At 43.9% G+C, this 23,293-nt stretch overlaps 1 protein-coding gene across 6 annotated transcripts; it reads right to left on the reverse strand.

Annotated features, from left to right (window-relative positions):
- Positions 1-43: 43 nt before the first annotated feature.
- GSTCD (glutathione S-transferase C-terminal domain containing) lies at positions 44-21,411 on the reverse strand. 6 transcript variants are annotated; one of them, XR_013621084.1, is made up of 13 exons: positions 20,992-21,206; positions 18,102-18,668; positions 17,542-17,967; positions 16,988-17,266; positions 16,467-16,560; positions 16,180-16,295; positions 13,088-13,132; positions 12,832-12,960; positions 10,214-10,347; positions 9,848-9,878; positions 5,928-5,997; positions 1,629-2,876; positions 44-1,006 (listed from the first exon to the last, which is right to left on the reverse strand). XR_013621084.1 is itself a non-coding variant. In XM_078766727.1 (12 exons), exons 2-12 carry the CDS (start codon positions 18,657-18,659, stop codon positions 2,677-2,679), a joined length of 2,082 nt encoding a protein of 693 aa, XP_078622853.1. In that variant the 5' UTR covers positions 18,660-18,668; positions 21,358-21,411; the 3' UTR covers positions 44-2,676. The 6 variants fall into 6 exon arrangements, 4 of the variants coding, with proteins under 4 accessions (XP_078622853.1, XP_078622852.1, XP_078622854.1 ...); XR_013621083.1 differs by lacking the exon at positions 20,992-21,206 and adding exons at positions 8,687-8,817; positions 18,978-19,260 and having other exon boundaries at positions 44-2,876; XM_078766727.1 differs by lacking the exon at positions 20,992-21,206 and adding an exon at positions 21,358-21,411 and having other exon boundaries at positions 44-2,876.
- Positions 21,412-23,293: the final 1,882 nt, after the last annotated feature.

Consider the following 23,293-nt stretch of genomic DNA (forward strand, 5'->3'; position numbering starts at 1 on the left):
AGACAGCCTGCTTTTTTTTTTTACCCACAAGACTCAATTTCAGTCGAGTCCACATGCTCTTTTATTTCTTTTTTGTCCTAAAATAAAAGAAAGGAAGCATTACGATGTACATGGGTCATTCATAGAGTCACACAAAGTGAAAAATGCAAAATAGACCAAGACACATCTACATTTCTTATTTGCCAATGCACACATACAACTTGCTACTTGTCCTGATCATCTTTGACACAAGGTAGCAATACAAATAATGACAAAGTGTGTTTTTGAATTAAGAAATAAAAAAATAACCGTGACAGTGCATCACGTCAATATACAATTTTTAAAAGCCATCGTACACAATTTCATCACTGCTCCCCAGCTAAGTCCAGGGATTTCAGTTGACCAACTAAGTCCAGGGATTTCAGTTGACCAACTAAGTCCAGGGATTTCAGTTGACCAACTAAGTCCAGGGATTTCAGTTGACCAACTAAGTCCAGGGATTTCAGTTGACCAACTAAGTCCAGGGATTTCAGTTGACCAACTAAGTCCAGGGATTTCAGTTGACCAACTAAGTCCAGGGATTTCAGTTGACCAACTAAGTCCAGGGATTTCAGTTGACCAACTAAGTCCAGGGATTTCAGTTGATCAACTGAGTCCAGGGATTTCAGTTGACCAAGTAAGTCCAGGGATTTCAGTTGACCAACTAAGTCCAGGGATTTCAGTTGACCAACTAAGTCCAGGGATTTCAGTTGACCAACTAGGTCCAGGGATTTCAGTTGACCAACTAAGTCCAGAGATTTCAGTGGACCAACTAAGTCCAGGGATTTCAGTTGACCAACTAAGTCCAGGGATTTCAGTTGACCAACTAAGTCCAGGGATTTCAGTTGACCAACTAATTCGAGGGATTTCAGTTGACCAACTAATTATAGGGATTTCAGTTGACCAACTAAGTCCAGGGATTTCAGTTGACCAACTAAGTCCAGGGATTTCAGTTGACCAACTAAGTCCAGGGATTTCAGTTGACCAACTAAGTCCAGGGATTTCAGTTGACCAACTAAGTCCAGGGATTTCAGTTGACCAACTAAGTCCAGGGATTTCAGTTGACCAACTAAGTCCAGGGATTTCAGTTGACCAACTAAGTCCAGGGATTTCAGTTGATCAACTGAGTCCAGGGATTTCAGTTGACCAAGTAAGTCCAGGGATTTCAGTTGACCAACTAAGTCCAGGGATTTCAGTTGACCAACTAAGTCCAGGGATTTCAGTTGACCAACTAGGTCCAGGGATTTCAGTTGACCAACTAAGTCCAGAGATTTCAGTGGACCAACTAAGTCCAGGGATTTCAGTTGACCAACTAAGTCCAGGGATTTCAGTTGACCAACTAAGTCCAGGGATTTCAGTTGACCAACTAATTCGAGGGATTTCAGTTGACCAACTAATTATAGGGATTTCAGTTGACCAACTAAGTCCAGGGATTTCAGTTGACCAACTAAGTCCAGGGATTTCAGTTGACCAACTAAGTCCAGGGATTTCAGTTGACCAACTAAGTCCAGGGATTTCAGTTGACCAACTAAGTCCAGGGATTTCAGTTGACCAACTATGTCCAGGGATTTCAGTTGACCAACTATGTCCAGGGATTTCAGTTGACCAACTAAGTCCAGGGATTTCAGTTGACCAACTAAGTCCAGGGATTTCAGTTGACCAACTAAGTCCAGGGATTTCAGTTGACCAACTAAGTCCAGGGATTTCAGTTGACCAACTAAGTCCAGGGATTTCAGTTGACCAACTAAGTCCAGGGATTTCAGTTGACCAACTAAGTCCAGGGATTTCAGTTGACCAACTAATTTGAGGGATTTCAGTTGAACAACTAATTATAGGGATTTCAGTTGACCAACTAAGTCCAGGGATTTCAGTTGACCAACTAAGTCCAGGGATTTCAGTTGACCAACTAATTCGAGGGATTTCAGTTGACCAACTAATTATAGGGATTTCAGTTGACCAACTAAGTCCAGGGATTTCAGGTTGACCAACTAAGTCCAGGGATTTCAGTTGACCAACTAAGTCCAGGGATTTCAGTTGACCAACTAAGTCCAGGGATTTCAGTTGACCAACTAAGTCCAGGGATTTCAGTTGACCAACTAAGTCCAGGGATTTCAGTTGACCAACTAAGTCCAGGTATTTCAGTTGACCAACTAATTATAGGGATTTCAGTTGACCAACTAATTCCAGGGATTTCAGTTGACCAACTAAGTCCAGGGATTTCAGGTTGACCAACTAAGTCCAGGGATTTCAGTTGACCAACTAAGTCCAGGGATTTCAGTTGACCAACTAAGTCCAGGGATTTCAGTTGACCAACTAAGTCCAGGGATTTCAGTTGACCAACTAAGTCCAGGGAATTCAGTTGACCAACTATGTCCAGGTATTTCAGTTGACCAACTAATTATAGGGATTTCAGTTGACCAACTAATTCCAGGGATTTCAATTGACCAACTAAGTCCAGGGATTTCAGGTTGACCAACTAAGTCCAGGGATTTCAGGTTGACCAACTAAGTCCAGGGATATCAGGTTGACCAACTAAGTCCAGGGATTTCAGGTTGACCAACTAAGTCCAGGGATTTCAGGTTGACCAACTAAGTCCAGGGATTTCAGGTTGACCAACTAAGTCTAGGGATTTCAATTGACTAACTAAGTCCAGGGATTTCAGGTTGAAAAAGGACCATCAGCAATCCGGGAGCAGCCACGCCATGGTGGGGCTGGCCACGTTGGCGGAACACCAAGAATGAGGTTGTTCTTGGGTGAGCAGGATTCAGGCTGCATGCGGGTGATGCACACAGAGTAATCCACATGCTCAGTTACAGCCCAGGCTCGATCCAGATCCACCAACGACATGCAGCTCTGTCCTGTGAAATAACAAGCAATCCACTCACCATTTCGAAAGTGATCTTAATTACTCCCGCCGGGGAGTAATGCATTCGATCGTGTGTGTGTGTATGTGTATGTGTATGTGTGTGTGTGTGTGTGTGTGTGTGTGTGTGTGTGTGTGTGTGTGTGTGTGTGTGTGTGTGTGTGTGTGTGTGTGTGTGTACAAGATATCTGGAAAAGTTCTGAACGGATTTGGATGAAAGTTGGTGGGATGATTGCCCTTGGGATAAGGAAGAATTGATTAGTTTTTGGTGAAGCTCAGGATATTATTCCGGATCCAGGAATTTTTTGAAAGATTTTTTACCATTGGAAGATAGGGCTCAGCAGCGGCCACCCACGGCGGGAGTATGCGCTCTACTGAGTGGCGTTCTAGTTTTCCTGATGTTTTCAGAAAAAATAAAGATTTGGAAAATACTTCCACCAACACTTGGGAGAGGAAAATGTATTTATTATTAGCTCACCTGGTCTTTTAATCCAGTGAGCTTATGCGATCAAGCAGTGTTCGTAGGTAAGTCAGTCAGTCAATGCGTGAATAAGTGAGTGAGTCTGTAAACACTTCAGTGATTATCACTTGAACCACGATCTTGATGAAACTTGGCCATAAGCTTCACATCTGATACATAGCTTCATATCTGATTTAAATCTTCATGTCGGGTTCTTTTCAGCAAATTGTTTACATGATTGCCAATTGACTGCATGTCCGAAGTTTGAACAATACATCACCTATGTTATGGACTTTGACAAGTTTATATCCATTCGTTCATTCTCCCTTTTTACCTCCGCCACCAAAGGTGGATTGGAGGTTATGTTTTCACCCCTGTCTGTTTGTGAACAAGATATCTCAAAAAGTTGTGGACGAATTCGGACGACATTTGGTGGACATATTGGGTGTGTGACAAGGACGAAATGATTAGATTTTGGTGAGGATCCCAATCCGGATCTGAGAACTTTGAGCGTGTAAGGGTGCACTTCGAACGTGCACAAAACATTGAGCGTGTAAGGGAGTCTGTTTTGAGAAGTCCGCATCGCTCCAGCCGAAAGCATGCATCAGCCTTAAGAATTTCTCACAGGTCACTACACCGCATATTGCATAAGGATTTAAACTTTTATCCCTATAAAATTCAAACTGTCCACAAATTAAGCCAAGATGAGGATATTGCCCGCAATAATTTTTGTGAGGGAATGCTTTCATTTATGGACAGAAATGAAAACCAAAACATTGCTAACAATTTGTTCCATGGCCAGCGAGGTCACCCGATTTGACTGCATGTGATTATTTATTGTGGTCATATCTAAGGGACAAAGTGTATGTTAACCGTCCACAAACTCTTCATGAGCTTAAGAAAAAAATCAGACGCGAAATCAATGATATTGACGTGGCCATGTTGCAGAACGTCATGAATGATTAGCATCCAAGATTGGAGGAATGTGTCAGACGAAATGGTGCGCATCTCCTCGATGTTCTTTTCCACAAATAAATGGCCAGTTATGTACTTCACTTTCTTGTAACAATTTGTTTTGAAATACAACTTTTTATTACCTTTACACGAGTGTTAAAAATAACCATATTTCTGGCTTACCCTGTATATATATACTACACTTGGGATTATAGTCCCTTTTTTTTCCTTTTTTTTCTTACAGGATGGAGGCTCATCGAAGAGGAAGGTACAAACTGACAGTGGGACAAACATCAAGGAAATTAATGAACAGAAAAAGAGGAGAGGGAGGAAAGGGATGGGGAGGAAAGACAAACTATCAAGTAAAATGGTTGAGTTAGGAAGGTTAATGGGGGTAATAAAGATCATGGGTCAGAATAGGGGATGACACGTGGTAGTGGTGCACTGCCCGCTTGAAGTCCTGGAGGGGAGACAGAATAGCTTCTGGATGGTGGTTTCATAGAAGGGAGAAGTGAAGAATAAAGAGTTGAGGCCTGTAGTCAGGCTGGATTTTGGAAGTGTAACAAGTGAACAACTGGAAGATCACACATCCTGGAGTAATTAGTGAGGTTCGGAGGACTGAGAGAGCAGGGAGAGCAATATTGTAGAATAGATGGTAGAAAACAGAGACCACCAACCTATCTGTGATGTGAGAGCAACAGACCCTGTGCTTTGTCCTCTTCACAGGACATTCCATTAATTGAGAGATTTAGATTCCATAGAATCCAGGAGAACCGGGTGTAGTGGTGGGTGCAAGTGCATAGTAGAGAGCAGTACTATATTTGAGCTGCATACAAAGGCCTTTTAGACAGTCTATCTCTGATTTTCCAAGTAAAGACTTGGATCCACAGAGGATGCCCAGTCTGCGGCTGTTTTGGAATGCTTCCGTGACTCTATGGTCAGTTCAGGATTGATCATAGCTAATTATTGTCAGGTCCAGAAGTTCAAGAGACTAAACCTCCTCCAGTAGCTGACAATGGAACGAGATAAGGTGGGTTCATTTGACAATCCTTCTTGAGCGACATGGCAAGAATGTGAAATTTGCCAGGGTTGAAAGTCAAATTCTATTTATCAGCCGGAGTCCAAACTAGATCAGATTATTTGAAAAGCAAAATAACTTTACTTCAGCAGCAATGCTGGATTCCATGACTTTGCCTAGCTTACTGGTCTGTGATTTATACAATCAATTTGGCACCCATCTTTTGAATGGGAATGATGTTCGCTGACTTCTAGGCAGACAGGATGCAGCCAAAGGACAGACTGAAGAGCGCAGACAGGGAGAACAGCCATAACAGGATTTGAGAACATGAGCACAGATGCCATCTGGGCCCATTGCCAAAGCAGGATCGATCGAAGCTGAACACAACTTTCCCCTCAACCCGTTGTGCCTTACCCTCCACAACCCACAGCCTACCGGGGATTTCCGCTCAACCTGTCGTCTGCCGTGCCTTCCCCTCCTTTCCTTGCAGAATGCCATGATAAAACAGCTGAAGTGGAATGCTATACCCTTATGTTCATTTAACTATTTGAATATGTCGCAATGTGGAAGTAAGAAGTAACAAGGTTGTAAAACATGACAATGGGACTACTTACCAATATGCTTCCGATCCTCGGGGAGGTGAACAGCCGTTTGATCAGCAAAACGACACAATATCATGTGCTCCTGTAGATTTGTGTAAACAGGAAGAAGTTAAAAAATAAATGAACAAATAATTGTACAATTAAGGGAAGATGCATTTTACAATTACAGGAAAACCATAGTGAGAAAAACAAAGTCAAACAGGTCAAAGTCTTTGTGAAAAGAAACACTTTATACAAATTTCAGCCATAGGGAGACCTTCTCATTGGCTCACCATCCATAAAAGAAGGTATTTAAAAAGTGAACCTTGTGGGAGGTTATGGGTACAAATGCAATTTATATTTGAGTGGGTTAAGGGGCCAAGATGAGTGTTGGCAAAAAGTATAAATATTGAGCAATCACAAGGTTGTGGCACATTGTACCATTTTGATAACATGGAGAATAGTAAATGCAATGGTTCTAAAACTACCAAATGAAAATAAACAGTTCCCTTCTGTGTAATAGTTTTTGTTTTGTTTTAAACAGCGATTTAAGGGTCAATGAACCTACACATAAATCACATGTGGAGAAGGATTAATCTCATAAGCACACGAAACCGTGAACCACAAAGGGCATCGGTAGATAATTTATTATCCACAGCAGAGAACTTGCCTTAGCCGAAACTGGGATTTTCTATACAGAAAAATAAAAATGGACAAAATCAATACAATACTGAGAGTCCCCGGTTTACAAACACAACATGTTCCTGAAAATGTGTTCATAACCTGGATGTTCGTAAACCGGATCAATAAATCCCCTTTAAATACTGTACATGTACTAAGTGATTAATTGGTTCCCGGACACAAATTGAACCCCATTTTTTTCATAAAACGTTGTAAAACGTGCTTTTAAAATCAAATAATGAATAAATTAGAGTAGATCAAACTTGTGTAAGTAAAAAGGGGGTGAGGACAGACAACGAGCAAGTTAGTGGGGGCAGGGTGAAGTGAAGAAGGCAGCTTTCTCTCTTGCCGGTAAGGAACCCAATGGATATAATGACATGTGAAATAACAGAAGAGTGATGGAACAAAGCCTGGGTGAATGATAACTATGTTGTGAATGAATTTTTCATGAATCACGAACCTGCGGGAACCAAACCCCCTTTTTCCTATTGAAAAATTGCCCCTGCATTCGTGGCATTTTCCAGGAACATATCTCCCATGAATGGTGGGGTCTGAGAGTATACATATTTTATTTATATATATATATATATTGTTGCGTTTATGGGGGATAGATAAATAATAACCGTAGGAAAGGTAGAATTGTATAGGAAATAGTATGGACCGTGTAACGTGTAGGAACATTTCGATGTAAACAAGCATTCTGAGTATTGCGCTGCAATGCATGTCCCCTACCGGCAGACTGTCGTCCGGAAAACTGTTGGGGAAATTACCAAGGGTTATTTACCCACAGGTTCTGAATCGTTCCCAATCGCTAAATACCTCAGGACGGGCTCAACTGTGATTCGCACTCGGGACTTCGATTTATACACCTTGCAGACAGGTCAGCAGAAGCACGACAAAATAAGTTGTTGATAAAGAACCTTTTGAGTCGCTAAATATCAGTAATTTATTATATTTTCCGGTTCACGATCAATGATCGATGTGTATATAAATGTTTCTCGGCTTGGCTCCGCCCCTCCCGAAAGCGCGCACTGTGTCGCGCTGTTGACGTTCGCGAGACGAGGCTGAGGACGCGCAGTGCGGCTTGAGGAGAACTCGAGAATAAACAAGAGATATCCATTTAAAAAATATTTTCGTTTAATTAACGATATCTGCCAAACCACGTGCCCTATCGCAAATTCCAAAAGGACATTTTAGTAGACTGACATGCTGAACAGATCTGTGAAGTTTTCCCTCGATTGGATAAAAAATGACGGAGGAGCTCGGTTTTAAAGGTTCATGCTTAAAAACGTCATAACTCTGAAACCATGTGATGCATGACGTCATGTTCGCTGACTTTTTTGTTCGTCATGGGTATGCGATTCTGCCTGCAAAGTTTGGCCTCGATCTGTTCAGCCGTTGCAGAGAAAAAGGGGTTTTCGTGTTTTCACGAAAAACAATATGGCGGCCAAACCACGTGACCTGTGACGTCATAATTACCATTAAAATATTCTACAGACCGAGTCCCCCCTACGGTGAAAATTTGATCGCAATCGGTCCTATTATTGCAGAGAAATAGGTTTTTAAAGGAAATTAAAACTTAAAATGGCACTGAGTTAAGGATCATCAGAATTATCAGAATTCCCAAAGTTCAAAGTGCCATAACTCTGTCAAAAATGATCGAAACGTCGTGAAGTTCGAACTCGATCTGTAACTTATCATGAAGAAGCCATGTGCCAAGTTAGAAATCATTAGCATTAAGCGTTTAGAAAAAAAGTCCGGAAAACTGTTCTTTGCGTGACGGACTGAAGGACGGAGAGACTGACGGACGGACAGACTGACAGACGGACAGACAGAGGGACGGCGTGCAAACCTATAGTCCCCTCCGGTGTACACCGGTAGGGGACTAATAAGCAAGGAATATGTAGCCTAAGGTTGTTTAAATGTACATCATACAGGGGATGATGCCGTCTTAATTAGTAATAGGGGTTAAAGGTTAGTTTTCCCCTGTGCGTCAAACCCTCTGTAGTCTTCCCTAAAGTTTTTGCCAACTCGGCCGGCCAAATTACGCTCCATGAATTTCCAGCCAGGCTAAGCCCGCTCCATGGACATATATGGAAAAAGGGACCCACCAGCAGAGGTGGAGCGACCGTGCTAGGGCCATGAGGAACAGGACCGGCAGGCCACGCCTCCCAAGTGACGTGATTGGTCCAGTGAGGGAGAGCACAGGGGCAGCAAGAAGCTTCGCCATTGGCTCTCGGAGCTGAGGAAGGGAGAGCGAGTGGCAGTGAAGCAGACAGCCATTATTTTGTTTTCTGAAGAGAAGAAGCGTTTTAGTTGCTTGGACTGATGGGCTCTGAGAGGCGCTGTTTAGCTGTGCTGTCCTTCCCGGGGATAAGAAAGAGAGGAAACGTTGAGACAAAAAGAGAGAGCCATCCTCAAGACTCGCCCCATGGCTCTGGGCGCCTTCGACGCGCAGGCCTTTCGTCGGCCGTCGCCATCTTGCCAAATTCATATTCATTACATATTGAAAATTTTTTTGCGCCCTTGAAAAACCGCGAATTCACAGAACATTGCCGCGAATTGGGGGGGAAAAAAACACAACCGCGAAAAGAAAAAAAAACCACGAATATGCAGGACATCTTTCTGCGAATAGAGAAACATGTTGCATTTTATCAACCGTGAATATTCGGATTCCGTGAATAGCGGAACCGCAAATAGCGGGGTCCGACTGTATATGTATATATTGCAGAGGAAATGGTTCCTAGGGTTAATAATGTTTATTATAGTGCAGTTATTTCCTTACTTAGTACAGTATATGTGTCAGCATGTCTGCCTTCTCTTTTAATTAATATTAGTTTTTGTGTTTTGATTTTCTTCCATGAATTCCTAGATTCAACGTTCCCCAACAAATGGATCAGCCGTGATGGATCCATGGCTTGATCACACCTGTACTTGATAACATCCACAATGGGGGTAAAGCTAATTCCACATTGAACATGAACATTCCACACGACTTGACAAAGTCGTGGCCAAATTGGATCGAACAATAGATAAAGCATTTACTGGAGCGAGTAAAGTGTGCAATACTGTCTATCAATGAGGAATCTGTAAAGGAAAAGAAAGTTCACCCTCACGTTAAAGAAAATCAAGATACTCCAGCAGATAGGGAGGATACCAATGCTTTCGGATCTAGCACATATCCTTTGAGAAAAATTGTTCTTGCACATATATAAGTTTCAGTGGGTCCAGAAGATGGGCAGTAATAAAATAAGTCTTGATAACAAACCTACCTTATTTGACAAAGACCTGCGGAACCTGTCACTGCAAAACAAGAGATAAAACAAGAGATAAATGCACAATAAGATAACCAGCTCTTGACCATACAAAAAAATAGGCCAAAGCAATCTAGTAATTCAAAGCTACATTGTTTATTCATAATTTGCAGAAGGTTCAATAAACCAATCTTGAACAACACAATATAAAGGGCCAGACTAGTCAAACATCTTGAGCTTTCCTAAGTGTTCATTTATATGAAAATGTATTGCTGTATAAATAATTGAGGGTTTTACAAGAACGCAGTAATGAGATATTAGCACGAATGTAGTTCATCGTGAAAAATGAATTATTGCACACAACTTCAGCTTCGGGTATCTCACCTGCAAGGAAAGGCAATTTTGTCGGTATTTTGCACAAAGCCGTAACAGCAGGGACAAAGCACAAACGCTGCAGCAACACTGACGCAGCGCTGCAACACCATGTCTGTGGCAACTCCACATGCATGTATCGCCACCTGTCACATAAAACAAACATTCAGACACAACAGATTTCATCTATTCATACAATACCAGTACATTTTGAACATTCTAAAGTTGATTTTAAAGTTTCAAGAAGTGGAAAAAAAAAAAGAAAAAAAAAAAAGAATCACACGATAGATATTTGTGAAACTTCTGCAGAGAGAAGTTTCACTTTGTGAACAAGTTGTTTCGTTAATTAGACCTCTGGGTTGCCAAGATAGCCAGGAAGTACACGCACTCTCCTCCGAGCTGTCTATCGCGACTGAGGTGTATCACAGGCAGGGCGAGGCATCAATGTGTGTGCATCGGTGGCATCGCCACACCCCTGCAAGAGCTCATGCAACCCCGGTGCCACATGCTACATACGAACAAACGAGTTAGACCTCTTAAAGGGGAAATCTCATTATGTTACTCAGTTGTCTTGTTCTGCCTGTCGTTGGTAACAAGAAAGAGCTTCGCCGGATGAATGTAATTTTTTTTTTTTTTTTTTTTTTTTTTTTTTTACAGAGGATTCAATGAAGGCTTCTGACTAAGAATCGACAAATGTGCATAAAAGGCTAGACTATTTGCTCCTAACCTATCAGAACAGAACATACCAGCACAACCGCTAAAGAGGAGACTGTGTTCAAGGCTGGGCATGAATAATTAAGCTGAACCTGCAGAGGCTATAATTAATCAATGCAACGTATCGGACGCCCCTGCGTGAAGCATCTGGTGTTGGCAAAAAAAAAACTCCAGGGCAAGAACAACTGGAAGCTTGGGATGTTCATCCCTCAAACAGGACTGGAGAGTTCTGTGGTGGATGTGAAGATCGGGAAATACACTGTCATACCGACCAGTTAAAGTACTAGTCTAGATTACTGAAGGTAAACCATCTGGGCCCCAACCATTGCTGTCTTCTGCATCTGTTACCCAAAGTGAGATGGCTCCAGGTAATCTAACAGAGAACACTGGTCAGACAGATGCACCTTTAGAGGCCTTATACGGTTGGTAGAAATTGAGGTACTCCGCAGGTGGTGGATCCCATCTCGATATCTACGTCTCCTGTTGAGAATAGTTTCAAGGTCGGGGTGCAGGTGCATTGAGACATTGTGCTGGAGTAAGGAAATCCAATTGTAAGACTTGACTTGCAACTCAAATGACTGTGGGAATTGACGGATTGAGCTTGTCTGTATCCAAAGTGTGTTTGTATAACGAGTGGTGGAAAGTGTGATGTACAGCTTGATATTGCTGTTCTACCTGCTGTTTGTGTCGAATAAGCCCACATTTATCCAGCTGTTGTCTCTTGGCTGCCAATGACCACACATTTACCCAGCACAGACAAAATATGGATACGACATAAAAACAAGAATCAGACGAGCATCTACTGCATTTGGAAGGCTGAGGACATTTTTTTTTTTTTTATCCAAACAATTTAAATGAGAGAAGTTTATCGCACTGATACCATCGCTTTTGACTTCCGACTTGATTTTCGACTTCCAGTTCCAGGTCTGTGCATGTTGCTCGTTGACTCACACACGTGTTTCCTTGTCGTTCATCAAAGCTAAGCTTTCCAGACCAGATCCGTCATGTCTTTCTGTCATTATTTCATCGCTGTTGTTGGTTGTACCTTACTCCAATTTTCTGTGTTTTACCATACCTTGTCATGGTGTATTGTCAAATTTGTGTCCCTGGGAGTATCTGACCTACTCCCCAAGGTCTCAGTTAGTGGGTGTGCCAATTCTATCCCTGGGACAAAACACGTGCCTCTTTCCACTTTCTTTATCCTACAAAGTGTCCCTCCTTCCACTTCTGGGATTGAGAGTTTGTGGCTGTATCAACTTTATTCACCCCCTGTGTTCTCTCCTTGCTCTCATTCTTCATTCAAGTACCTTACCTCTCCAAGTCTCCTCCTGTTTTGTCCCTCAACCCTGCTGTTTGTGTCAACCCCTCCCTCCCTCACCCACTTTTTGTTCTGTTACATTCTGTATTCTAGCTCCTCCACGAGCCTTAACACTGTAAACAACAAAAAAAATTATACACATCAACATATTGAAAATAATGAATGCAGAAATAAGGTGATTGAAGGTAACACTCAGAGTTTTAAAATTTTACAAAAATTAAGTGACAAGAAAACGGCTTGTGCAAGAAGATGATGAAATTACAAAAGATTCAAGATGGCTGTGATGGTTCAGACATGTGTAAAGAATAGGTACAGAGAAGGTACCACACATAGCGATGCTTACTTATGCAATAATATGCAATATTTGACATGGTATGATGCAATATATGCAATATTGGTATGCAATATTTGACAAATATGATGGTATGGATGGTAGGCAAGATTTGACAAATAGAGGAAGACTGAAGATGCATTCGAGAGACACAGTGAAGAAAGACAGAGCAGATTGTTTTAAGGATGAACGAAGCCATGAAAGTCGTGCAAGACGGAAAGACTTCACGGAATGCAAAGTGAGGTTTTGCACCCTCATATAACGCACGCCAATGTCAAAGGGGCCGATGAAGTAATCCAGGTTAGCCTGGAACATTTCCACGTTTGTTAGGCCAAGCTGCCGGCAGCGTCCAACTGCTCTCTCCAACGAAGCTTCTTTATTTTCCACCATCAAAACCTAACATATAATGCACACAAGATCACATTCGCACGTAACACACACATAGTCTGCAAGATAAAATTACTTTTATGTTAAGACAACCACAGAACACAAACGAACGAGAGAAAACACAACACACACTTACCCTGCACTCCGGCAGCATGTAGGCCAACAGTATTCCGAGATGACCCTGAAAAACAAGATTTCGGATGTGTAAATGTAAGCAGCACTGACAATTAAAGGTTGTGAACTGGTCAGTTGACATATTCTTAAAACCATGACAAAAATCTTCATTTAAAAATGACTCGATTTATAAACAGATTTAAAAAATAATTAGACTGACCATGTATGTTCAAACTTAGGTTCCCATTGGGATAACTATCTGCATGTGGATTAGTTATGGAATATTGAGTAACTAGCAGGGACCCGCAGAACATCAGTGCAATGTCAATTGTGACTTCAAGTCCTCAACTCCCACAAACCCCAAGCTTTTAACACCGCCCCCCCCCCCCCCTCCCACACTCTTCCCAAACCCCAAGTCCTCAACCACCTCCTCCCAACCAAAGGCTTCAATCCCCCTCCCCACTCCAAGCCTGCAAATCTCCTCACCACAACTCTTACCCCTAACCAACCTCAAAAAAAATTCCTCAACCTCCCCTCCCAACTCAATCCATCTTTGCAATCCTCCTCTCCCCCCACTCCAAACCCCAACTCTCTGTCCTCCCTCCTGCTCATGAAAGTAAAAGAGCACTCTTACATTGATCATTACAATATTTAATACTGTGTCACCACAATCAGCAAGTTTGAAGTGGTCTTACTTGGAACCTCTTTATGATTACTCATCAATAAACAACTATCTCAGTATTTTGTGTCACTGACAATTGTGGGGCAGCCAAGCTCCTCCCTGGATGGACAGAGTGACAGACAGACTGGTGGAGAATCGAATATACCAGCAGGGATACGTGCAGCATCCGCACAATGTAAGACGTGACTTAAGGCCCTTAACTCTCCTCCTACCTCTTCTTAAACACCAAGTCCTCAGGCTCCACCTCCCAATCCAAAGTCCTCACCCTTCCACTCCATACCCTAAAGGCATCAATCGCCTCCCCACTCCAAGCCTTCAAACCCCATCCTCCCCCCTCCCCCCCCCCCCCCACAACTCCTCAAACACCTCCCCCAGAAAGTCCACACCCTCCTCCTCCCAACTCCGTCCCATCTTTGCTCTCCCTCCCCTGGCCCCCCTCTTCCAACTTCAACTTTGTACTCCACTCACTCGTAAAAGCAAGCATTGCTTTTTGGTTTCATCAAACTTTGCTTTGTTGCGACTGAAAACATTTTCCAATTCTCTCATGAACTTGTAATTCACTTGCCCCATTGCTTTACTCATTCTAATCCTCCCGTTATGTTAATCGTTCTTTTAATTCGATCTTTCATTGTATTTATTTTGCCTTCATAACTCCGGGGATTTCCCCACTGAGAACCAAGCCGCGATCACCACGCCCACTGCTCATGCCACGCACTTACGTCAATGAAAACCTCCATCGCCATCTTCGTTTCGCTCTCATGGCATGCAGACTACCTTGTGATCCTTAATCATGCCTTCTAAGCATGTTTTAAGTGACAATAATGTATCTGTGGCGAAAAGGCAGCGTAAAAGTGTTACCTTAAAGGTGAAATGAGAGGTTATTCGTCAAATAGATGCTGGAGAACGTGCTGTCAATGTTGCCGGCTCGTCAAATTTGCCTCCGACTACAGTGCGTTCCATATATAAAATACTGGTGTCATTCAAGAAAGTGCAAAATGTGCAACACCGTTATCATCAAAGCAGATAACGAAACTACAAAGCGAAGTATGTAAGGATATGGAATGTTAGCTGGCCATGTGGATCGACGATCTGAACAAGTCCAACACGACAGTTAGCCAGCTCATTATAATGGAGAAGGCAAAGAGTCTCTTCAATGACATCAAGAAGGAGGGTGAGAGTGCTGCCAAGAAGAAGTTATTTGCAAGTCGTGGCTGGTTCGACCACTTCCAGATGAGGCACAATCTCCATAGCATCCGCTTTTCGGGTGAAGCCGCTGATGTCAGCAAGAATACTGCCGAATCGTTCCTGGAAAAGGCTATACAATGTCATTGAAGGTGGCGGGTACTCTCTCAAACACGTTTTTTAACGTGGACAAAACAGGTCTGTTGCGGAAGCCAATGCCATCTCGTACCTTCATCGTCCGTGACGAGAACACAGCCGCTGGTTTCAAGGTCTCCAAAGATAGTTTGACGCTTCTGTTGGGTCGAAACGCAGAAGGGGATTGCAAGCCGAAGCTCTTGCTCGTGTATCAGAGCGAGAACCCGAAGACAATGAAGGGGATCGTGAAGTCCAGTCTACCTGTCATCTGGAAGAGTAACCGCAAGGCCTGGATTACCTTGATAGGTCAGCAAAGGTAGCAAGGATGTTGCAGTGTAGCATCTCTTGCCACAAATAAATATATCGAGCCAAAAAACAAGCAAGAGAAAGTAAAGCCCGCTCGACGCCTTTTTGAAGACCTCTTTCGAAGAAGAACTGGCAATTGACGATCCTGCTCCTACCTCTTCACCCTCCTCCTCCATTTCCACATAATACGTTTTTTTATTCAACTACATTATGCCTGGTAATTCTATTTTATTTATATGTGTATTTTATATGTGTCATTGACCAAAAAAAAAGGTAATATCATAGGTAAAAAGTGAAATGGTGACGTGTGGAACGCATTACCTGGCATTATTCCATTCATTATTATGAGATAAACTGCTTCAATTTTCATGGTTTTGATATTCATCGCACTTTTCATGAAAGCATCCCTGACATAAACCGAGGTCTAACAGTATTTGCTTTGACACGGACCGGAACATTTCAAAAGGTATTAGTCGCTGTCCGATGTCTGAGGGCAAAGTGCACAATTCGCTGATGTTGTGACCGATGCAGAAAATTGTGCAAAAACAGATGAATAAAGGAGATGGGAAGGACATCATTAACTAGAACAGCACTCTTGGACGTCGCGATGTCGCCCGATATGCCTCCGCCCACTTTATTACATCATTAAACATATACTTGTACCAGGTTTGACTTCGATCCCTTCAGCCATTGTAAAGTTATCGCCGTAAAGAAAACCCATCATGGACGCATGTACAGACGGACGGACAACACGAAAAACAGCTGTTAACAGCCATCGTCACACGAATGGAATTAACTAGAACACTCACCCCACCACTGCAGAAATCCACAATGACGTGGCCAGGCTTTGCTATAGCTTGGACGCAAGCCGCAACACTGGCCAACTGCTGTCGCTTCCGTGTAGCTCGCCCCGCGGACAGCTCTCCTACCGTAGATGAGTAAGTAACAATAATACGAGTTTAGAGCTCAATTCACAAAGACCTTAAATCATGGAAAAACACAAGCATCCACTTTTTAACAAAATTGCCATCTACAACAAACAAAAAACATTTCACAAATTTGGTATCGATCAACAAGAGCAAATTTGATAACCGACCTTCACTCGGATCAACAGCGATGGGGTAAGTGTCCCAGGGAATGTCATATTCAAGGCAAGGGTAGGAAGTGACCAAAGGCTCAATGCCCACTTTCTGTAGACAAAAAACATAACGATAATAGTCTGTGCTGATAGCCAGTGAATCCACATGAGTTACAAGTTGCTCAAGGTCTTTCTGCGTAGGTAGCAGAGCTACAAGACAGCAACTTAATGGTCACATATGCAACCAAATTATGGGCAGGAATCCTAAAAATATATACCTGGGCACACACGTGCACTTTGACATTTTTACGATGGTGCAATGAGAAAAAAAGGTCATCAGAGTATTATATGAGACGAGTATAGACGCAACGTAAAGTTGAATAAATCAGCTATCAAGCATATCTCTGCTTCCAGCAAACAGGCAGATTCCTCATTTTGAAAACATGAAGTTCTGTACATCGTTTGTTATTCTAAATCATGGAGTAATGAAAACAAACAAATACTTTTGTTGCAGGTGGATAATCACCAATACATTCCACCTTCAGTTTAGCCAAAGTAGGCCGTGGTCCTCCTTTGAAGCCGAGTTGTTCCTTGGATGTGCTGACTGGCCGAGGCTTGCTCTGCACCGGATCACACGTCTTCACTGCACTAACAATCGAGGAATCAGGTTCGATAATGATGGGACTCAGTGTCAGGAAGCTCCAGCCAGAGCGGGCTGCTGCTTCACGGACCCCTGGGACATTGCTCACCCGGGTATACCAAGCGCAGAGCAACGACAGCTGAATGCAGATATCACTCAGCCTACCCTTCAACAAAACCTGAACACACACACACACACACACACACACACACACACACACACACACACACACACACACACACACACACACACACACACACACACACACACACACACACACACACACACACACACACACTTCCATCGAGTTACTAACTTTACCCAAGAGTCAACAGCTCACGTTTACTTATTTTGTTCTCCATAAAACCCAGTTCAGATTCCAAACGGATGAAATTGCTACACAAAAATGGATTTGCAAAATAGCGTTGAATTTTATAGTTGAATCATTCAAACCAGAAACAAGTGAATGCTGGGCAGTAGCAGCAGGTCAGTGAGCATGAAATCCAGGCCCTCGGCAAACACATGCCTCAATGAGGGAAGTTCATCTCTCGCAGCACGTCGCACACTTGGTGCTTCTCGCTTCCTCCGGGTTTGTTCCGTCTTCCCACCATTTTGCAAATCACTGAATCTTGAGATTAGTTCCTCGACATCGCCCTCAATGAAATTCTGAATACCGGCGGCTGTCTCACTGCATGCCACCTGCAGCTTGTGACGCCGCAACTTGTCATCATTGTGCACCCGCACCGGCTCCTTCAGTAGCTGCTCCAGCTCAAAGAGATCCACAGGGATATCTGAAACCGTGTTCAGTTTGCCTGGCTGTGTAAGTTGACCGACAGCTTCTGGGAGGGTGACTTCACAAAGTCGTGTCCATCGACTCACCTACAACACAATGACAGATCAAACAAAGAAAATTCTCTCTGTACTACAATTTACAATAACCACATGGTCCTTTAACCCATAAATGACATCAAATCATTACAAATTTGCAGTCTTCCAAAGTCCCAACGACTAACCTCAGCACATGCTTTGAGACAAGTTCCTCGAAAGCCAAGCAGTCTTCTTAAAGAGGCATGTTGCTCCGACTCTTGTGAAGCAAGTATGACCAAATGCCGTGCCACGGTTGCAAGCCCTGCGCGACACAGAGTACCCCTTCGGGACTCCATGATGGCCGGCAAGCGACAGTACGCAATGACCTCTGGCAAGTCTTTCAAAGACATCTGCCGCACCATCAGGTGGCTGGTTGATGACCAAAGCGTGATGTGGCCACATTCCATATTAGAATTAGCGATAAAATTCCGATCTGGAAAAGACGAAGTGTCAAAGACATCTGGTATCTGAGGCAGGTTTTGTCCACCCTTCACGAAGGCGTCTGCATAACATTCGGCAGCAATGTTCCCCGAGGGCCTCTCACACAATTTTTCATTATACACAAGAATAACTTCAACCTTCTGGCTTTCACAGTATTCAAGGAGAAAAAGCACAATGGCCGATTCCACAGGAAGAACTATTCCGTCAAACACCCCAGCAAAGTCGAGGTAGACGTGCATTGGTGTTGAGGTTTCAGCAGCCATTTGTATGCCCTAAAAAGAAAGTTACATGAATGATGCCAGAAAAGGTGATATTTTTCACGACGCCTTTAGTTTAATTCTCAAAAACTAAAATGAAGTCATATAAACCGAATAGATGCAAAACTATATTTCAAGTCATACCATTCACGATCAATCATCAGCACCATCCTTTGGCATTCACTTTAGGTTGTAAGCTGTTCGCAGCTGCCCGGGACGGTAACACTACCTGTCCCTTAAAGGAGCCTTTAGTTTAGTGGAACATTAGTTATATTGGCAGGCTGCCGGATGGAAGGTTTGCGGGTTTTTGGGGGTTCTTTTTACCTTACGGGTTGCGTTCCTGGTTCTGCAGTGCCTGCTAGAGGGGACCATTAGAGTTGGTGTTCCCATGGACTTGCTGCCACAAAGATAGAGGCTCGAACCCGGGTGTAAAACCCCGGGAGGCTGCCTCACCATCTGGTGCATAATGTCCGGTCCCCTTTCCTGCCATTTTGCAACTGGAGCCGCACCGATCACGGGATTCCAAGAGGCCCTTCCAGGACCACTAGTTTGCACTGCAAGATTCACTGAAGCCCGTTTCCCCCTATATTTTACTGCAGGTCAATCATCTATGGTACACCCATCCCACATTTTCCCATGTCTTTCTTTGCTTTCCACCCAGGGTGGTCTCTCGGTTTTCGGACTCGATCCTTCCCCTGTGGCAATGGTTCCAAGTAACTCACATATGGCAGGTTTGGCCTGTATTTTCACCTCCAACCACGCTGACTCACCGAGGCTGTGATAAACCTGCATTCAATTTGCAATGAACAGTATACGGTATTTGCAGGCCAAATGTAAACATCACGCAACAGCCAATCAGAACGAGGCTTTCCCGAATCTTGCAAAAGTGAACGCATGGTTTAATACCACTGTATGATCGGCAAGGGATGACCTAGACTTCCTAGAGGTATGCACACTCACATCTAGGCTGCCTAGCCTGAGTTTGAATTTCAGCCCAACAACTGCATTTTTGTTCCCAACTATCACTATGGTGGCCTTTTTTGTTCATCGTTTTGCATTTTTGTTTCCGAGTGTCATTATGGTGGCCATTTCTTTTTTTGCATTTTTGGTTTCTGACTATTAATATGGTGGCCATTTATTTTTTCCCATTTTTGTTTCCAACTATCAATATGGTGGCCATTTATTTTTTTGCATTTTTTGTTTCCGCCTATCAATATGGTGGCCATTTCTTTTTTCCTGTTTATGTTTCCGAATATTAATATGGTGGCCATTAATTTTTTTGCATTTTTGTTTCCGACTATCAATATGGTGGCCATTTAATTTTTGCATTTTTGTTTCCGACTATCAATATGGTGGCCATTTCTTTTTTTGCATTTTTTGTTTCCGACTATCAATATGGTCGCCATTTCTTTTTTGGCATTTTTGTTTCCGACTATCAATATGGTGACCATTTCTTTTTTGGCATTTTTGTTTCCGACTATCAATATGGTGGCCATTTCTTTTTTGGCATTTTTGTTTCCGACTATCAATATGGTGGGCATTTCTTTTTTTTCCTTTTTTGTTTCCGACTATCAATATGGTGGCCATTTCTTTTTTTGCATATTTTATTCCCGACAATCAATATGGTGGCCATTTTTGTTTATTTTTTGCATTTTTGTTTCCAACTATGGTGGCCGTTTTTGTTTTGTTTTGCATTTTTGTTTCCGATTATCACTATTGGTGGCCATTGTTGTTTATTTTTTGCATTTTTGTTTCTATCACTGTGGTGGCCATTTTTGTTTTGTTTTTGCATTTTTGTTTCATACTATCACTTTATCTTTTTGCTACCATATCGATACTACCACTGACTACGGTGTACATTTTTTTTTTCTTTTGCATTTTTGTTTCCGATTATCACTATTGGTGGCCATTGTTGTTTATTTTTTGCATTTTTGTTTCTGACTATCACTTTGGTGGCCATTTTTGTTTTGTTTTTGCATTTTTGTTTCATACTATCACTTTATCTTTTTGCTACCATATCGATACTACCACTGACTACGGTGTACATTTTTTTTTTCTTTTGCATTTTTGTTTCCAACTATCACTATGAATGTAATTTTTTTTTTTTTTTTTTTTTGCGTTTTTGTTTACACAACAAAGCACCTCTCTTAATTGCTTACTATGCGGCTTGCAAAGCGGTTGATACGGAACGGCTGTCTTGGCAAGCTTGTTGCTGACAGACCACACCCCAATATAAATTATTATTTTTATGAAAAACGTACTGGACGAGTGTTATAAAATAGTGCCCCAAAGCAGCTGCGAATGCACCAGAGAGCACCCCGAAGGTCCCGAACCCCACCAGTTATGACTCGAAGTTTCACGTTTGCCGTCGTCCACGCGTCCAACCTCAGCAACCCCCAACCATTGGATGGACCTTGAAAACTCATCAAAACCTGGGACCTCTGACGAGATGTTCATTCAAAACAAAAACGTCCTCGGATCATACGAGTCGAGATCGTCAAGCTCACGGTTCATCAGCAAAATGAGATTAGATTTCATCGGAAATTCAGTTATGAATGAATAATTCATTCATTCAAGAGAATAAAGAAGAAATGAATGATATGGATTTAATTACAAGACAGCGAATTAAAACTAAAATCAAACACATGACATTGCGAAGTTACTGCATGTAATCAAGATTTTAAATACGTGAATGAATCCTCACCTGATAGTGCTACGTTCAACGTCACTGAGGCACGTGACATAACGGAAACAGATCGGAGCTCGAACACAAGCAACAACCTAACTCTTACATTCGTACATCTTACAACTACCGTCTGCATTTGCTTTTCATTCCCTTACATTAAAAATAATGAATGTTATTAAAGCTGTTTACTAAATCATTTTGTGCAGTAGTTGTGAAAAAACAATCGTGAAATTATGAAACAGTGGATCAAATGGCCTTACGCATACACCGCTCGAAAGTCGGGAAACGCTCCTCCCTTTATAAGGCGTGGGGGTCAACGGTACGAAGCTTCTGCCGTACGCCCCTACCATCACCACAATACTCCTCCACTCCCTTCTGTCCTCAACCAATCCTCTCCACTCTCCAACCACTCCACGTTATTGATTTCGCTCCTCACGTGATCTTTCCATCTTAATCGCGGTCACAGAGTTCTATAAATAAACAAGAGCGCGCACCTATCACGTGACCCTGTGCCGTTTAGAAGAGTGAGCCGCCATTACCAAAGAGGGCAAATCAGCGCTGTTTACCTCAGCCGGCCGCGACATTCAAAACACCACAACGGTTCAGTTTTGTTGATGTTTTACCGCATGTGATGTACTGAAGCTGCAACAATATTGCTGCCAAAATGCCACATTCCTGTGCGTTTGGCGTTGCTACAACAGAAGAAAAGTGGAGATAAATATGTCTTCCCACAAGTGATTATTTGGAATATTTTTTTAGTGAAAATTGACTTCGTTTCGTGACTTTTCAGCATATAGTCGGTGGCGCAATGTAAGTCAAATGCACATCATGATGCATAAGCTCAGGCTTATTTCAGTCACGTGAGTCCGACACTCGGCAGCTAGTTTGACTGTTTGATGACATTAAAGCGCGGCGTTACGCGCGCTGCTTGCGAGCAAGGAGGAAGCGGACAAGCGGTAACTTATAAGCATCTTTATTTCAGGAGCTCACTAACACTGGCGCGCTCCGGGCTGCGCGCCCGGTGTATATCATGAGGCCACGCCTACCCCTCGGGCGTGGCCACCGCCCACTTGGTGCGCGGAATGATGTCACCACGCCAGTGGGCTTTTGTGTCCGCCACACGCGCCCCCCCAGAATTCCCACGCACCTGGAGGGCCAGTTTGCGGGGCAGACGAATGACCCGGCCGAAGCGCCCCCTGGCGATCGGCGGCGTCCGGGGTGCAGGGATGCCAGGTGGGATGCCCCTGGCTGCCCCTGGGATGGGTGCAGGACCGGGGGGCGGCGTGGCGGCGGGGCTGGGTGGTGCCGGGGGTCCGCCCGCAGGGGGGCGGCCCCGACGTGGGGGTCGGGCCACTGGCGGTGGATGGTCCACGTCGAGGTGGGCCGGCTTGAGGCGGTCTACCGAAACGCGGTCAGGAGTACCGCCGATGTCCAGGGTGAAGTGCTTCGCCCCGGTCTCCAGCACGTGGAAAGGCCCGTCGTACGGGGGCCGCAGTGGTGTCCGGTGGGCATCGTGGCGGACGAAGACGTACTCCGCCGTGCGAAGCTCCGGGGCGACGTGCGTCGGTGGGTGCCCGTGGCATGCCGTTGGCACCGGGGCGAACCTCTGGGCGGTCTCTTGCAGAGCGGAGCGCTGCTGTGCCGCGGACCATGGTGCCGTGGAGTCGGGGAGGAACTCGCCCGGCACCCGCAGCGGTTGCCCGAAGACCAACTCCGCCGCGGATGCGCGCAGGTCCTCCTTGGGCGCCGTCCGGAGGCCCAGCAGGACCCAGGGGAGCCTGTCGACCCAGCCGCCGTCGCGGAGGGTGGCCCGGAGCGCGGCCTTCAATGAGCGGTGAAATCGCTCACACAGGCCGTTAGCCTGGGGGTGGTAGGCCGTGGTTCGGTGCAGCCGGACCCCGAGCCCCTGCGCGACCGCCCCCCAGAGCTCCGAGGTGAACTGGGGGCCGCGGTC

This window comes from Myxine glutinosa, chromosome 12, assembly GCF_964187855.1.
Source record: "Myxine glutinosa chromosome 12, kmMyxGlut1.1, whole genome shotgun sequence".
Lineage (NCBI taxonomy): Eukaryota > Metazoa > Chordata > Myxini > Myxiniformes > Myxinidae > Myxine > Myxine glutinosa.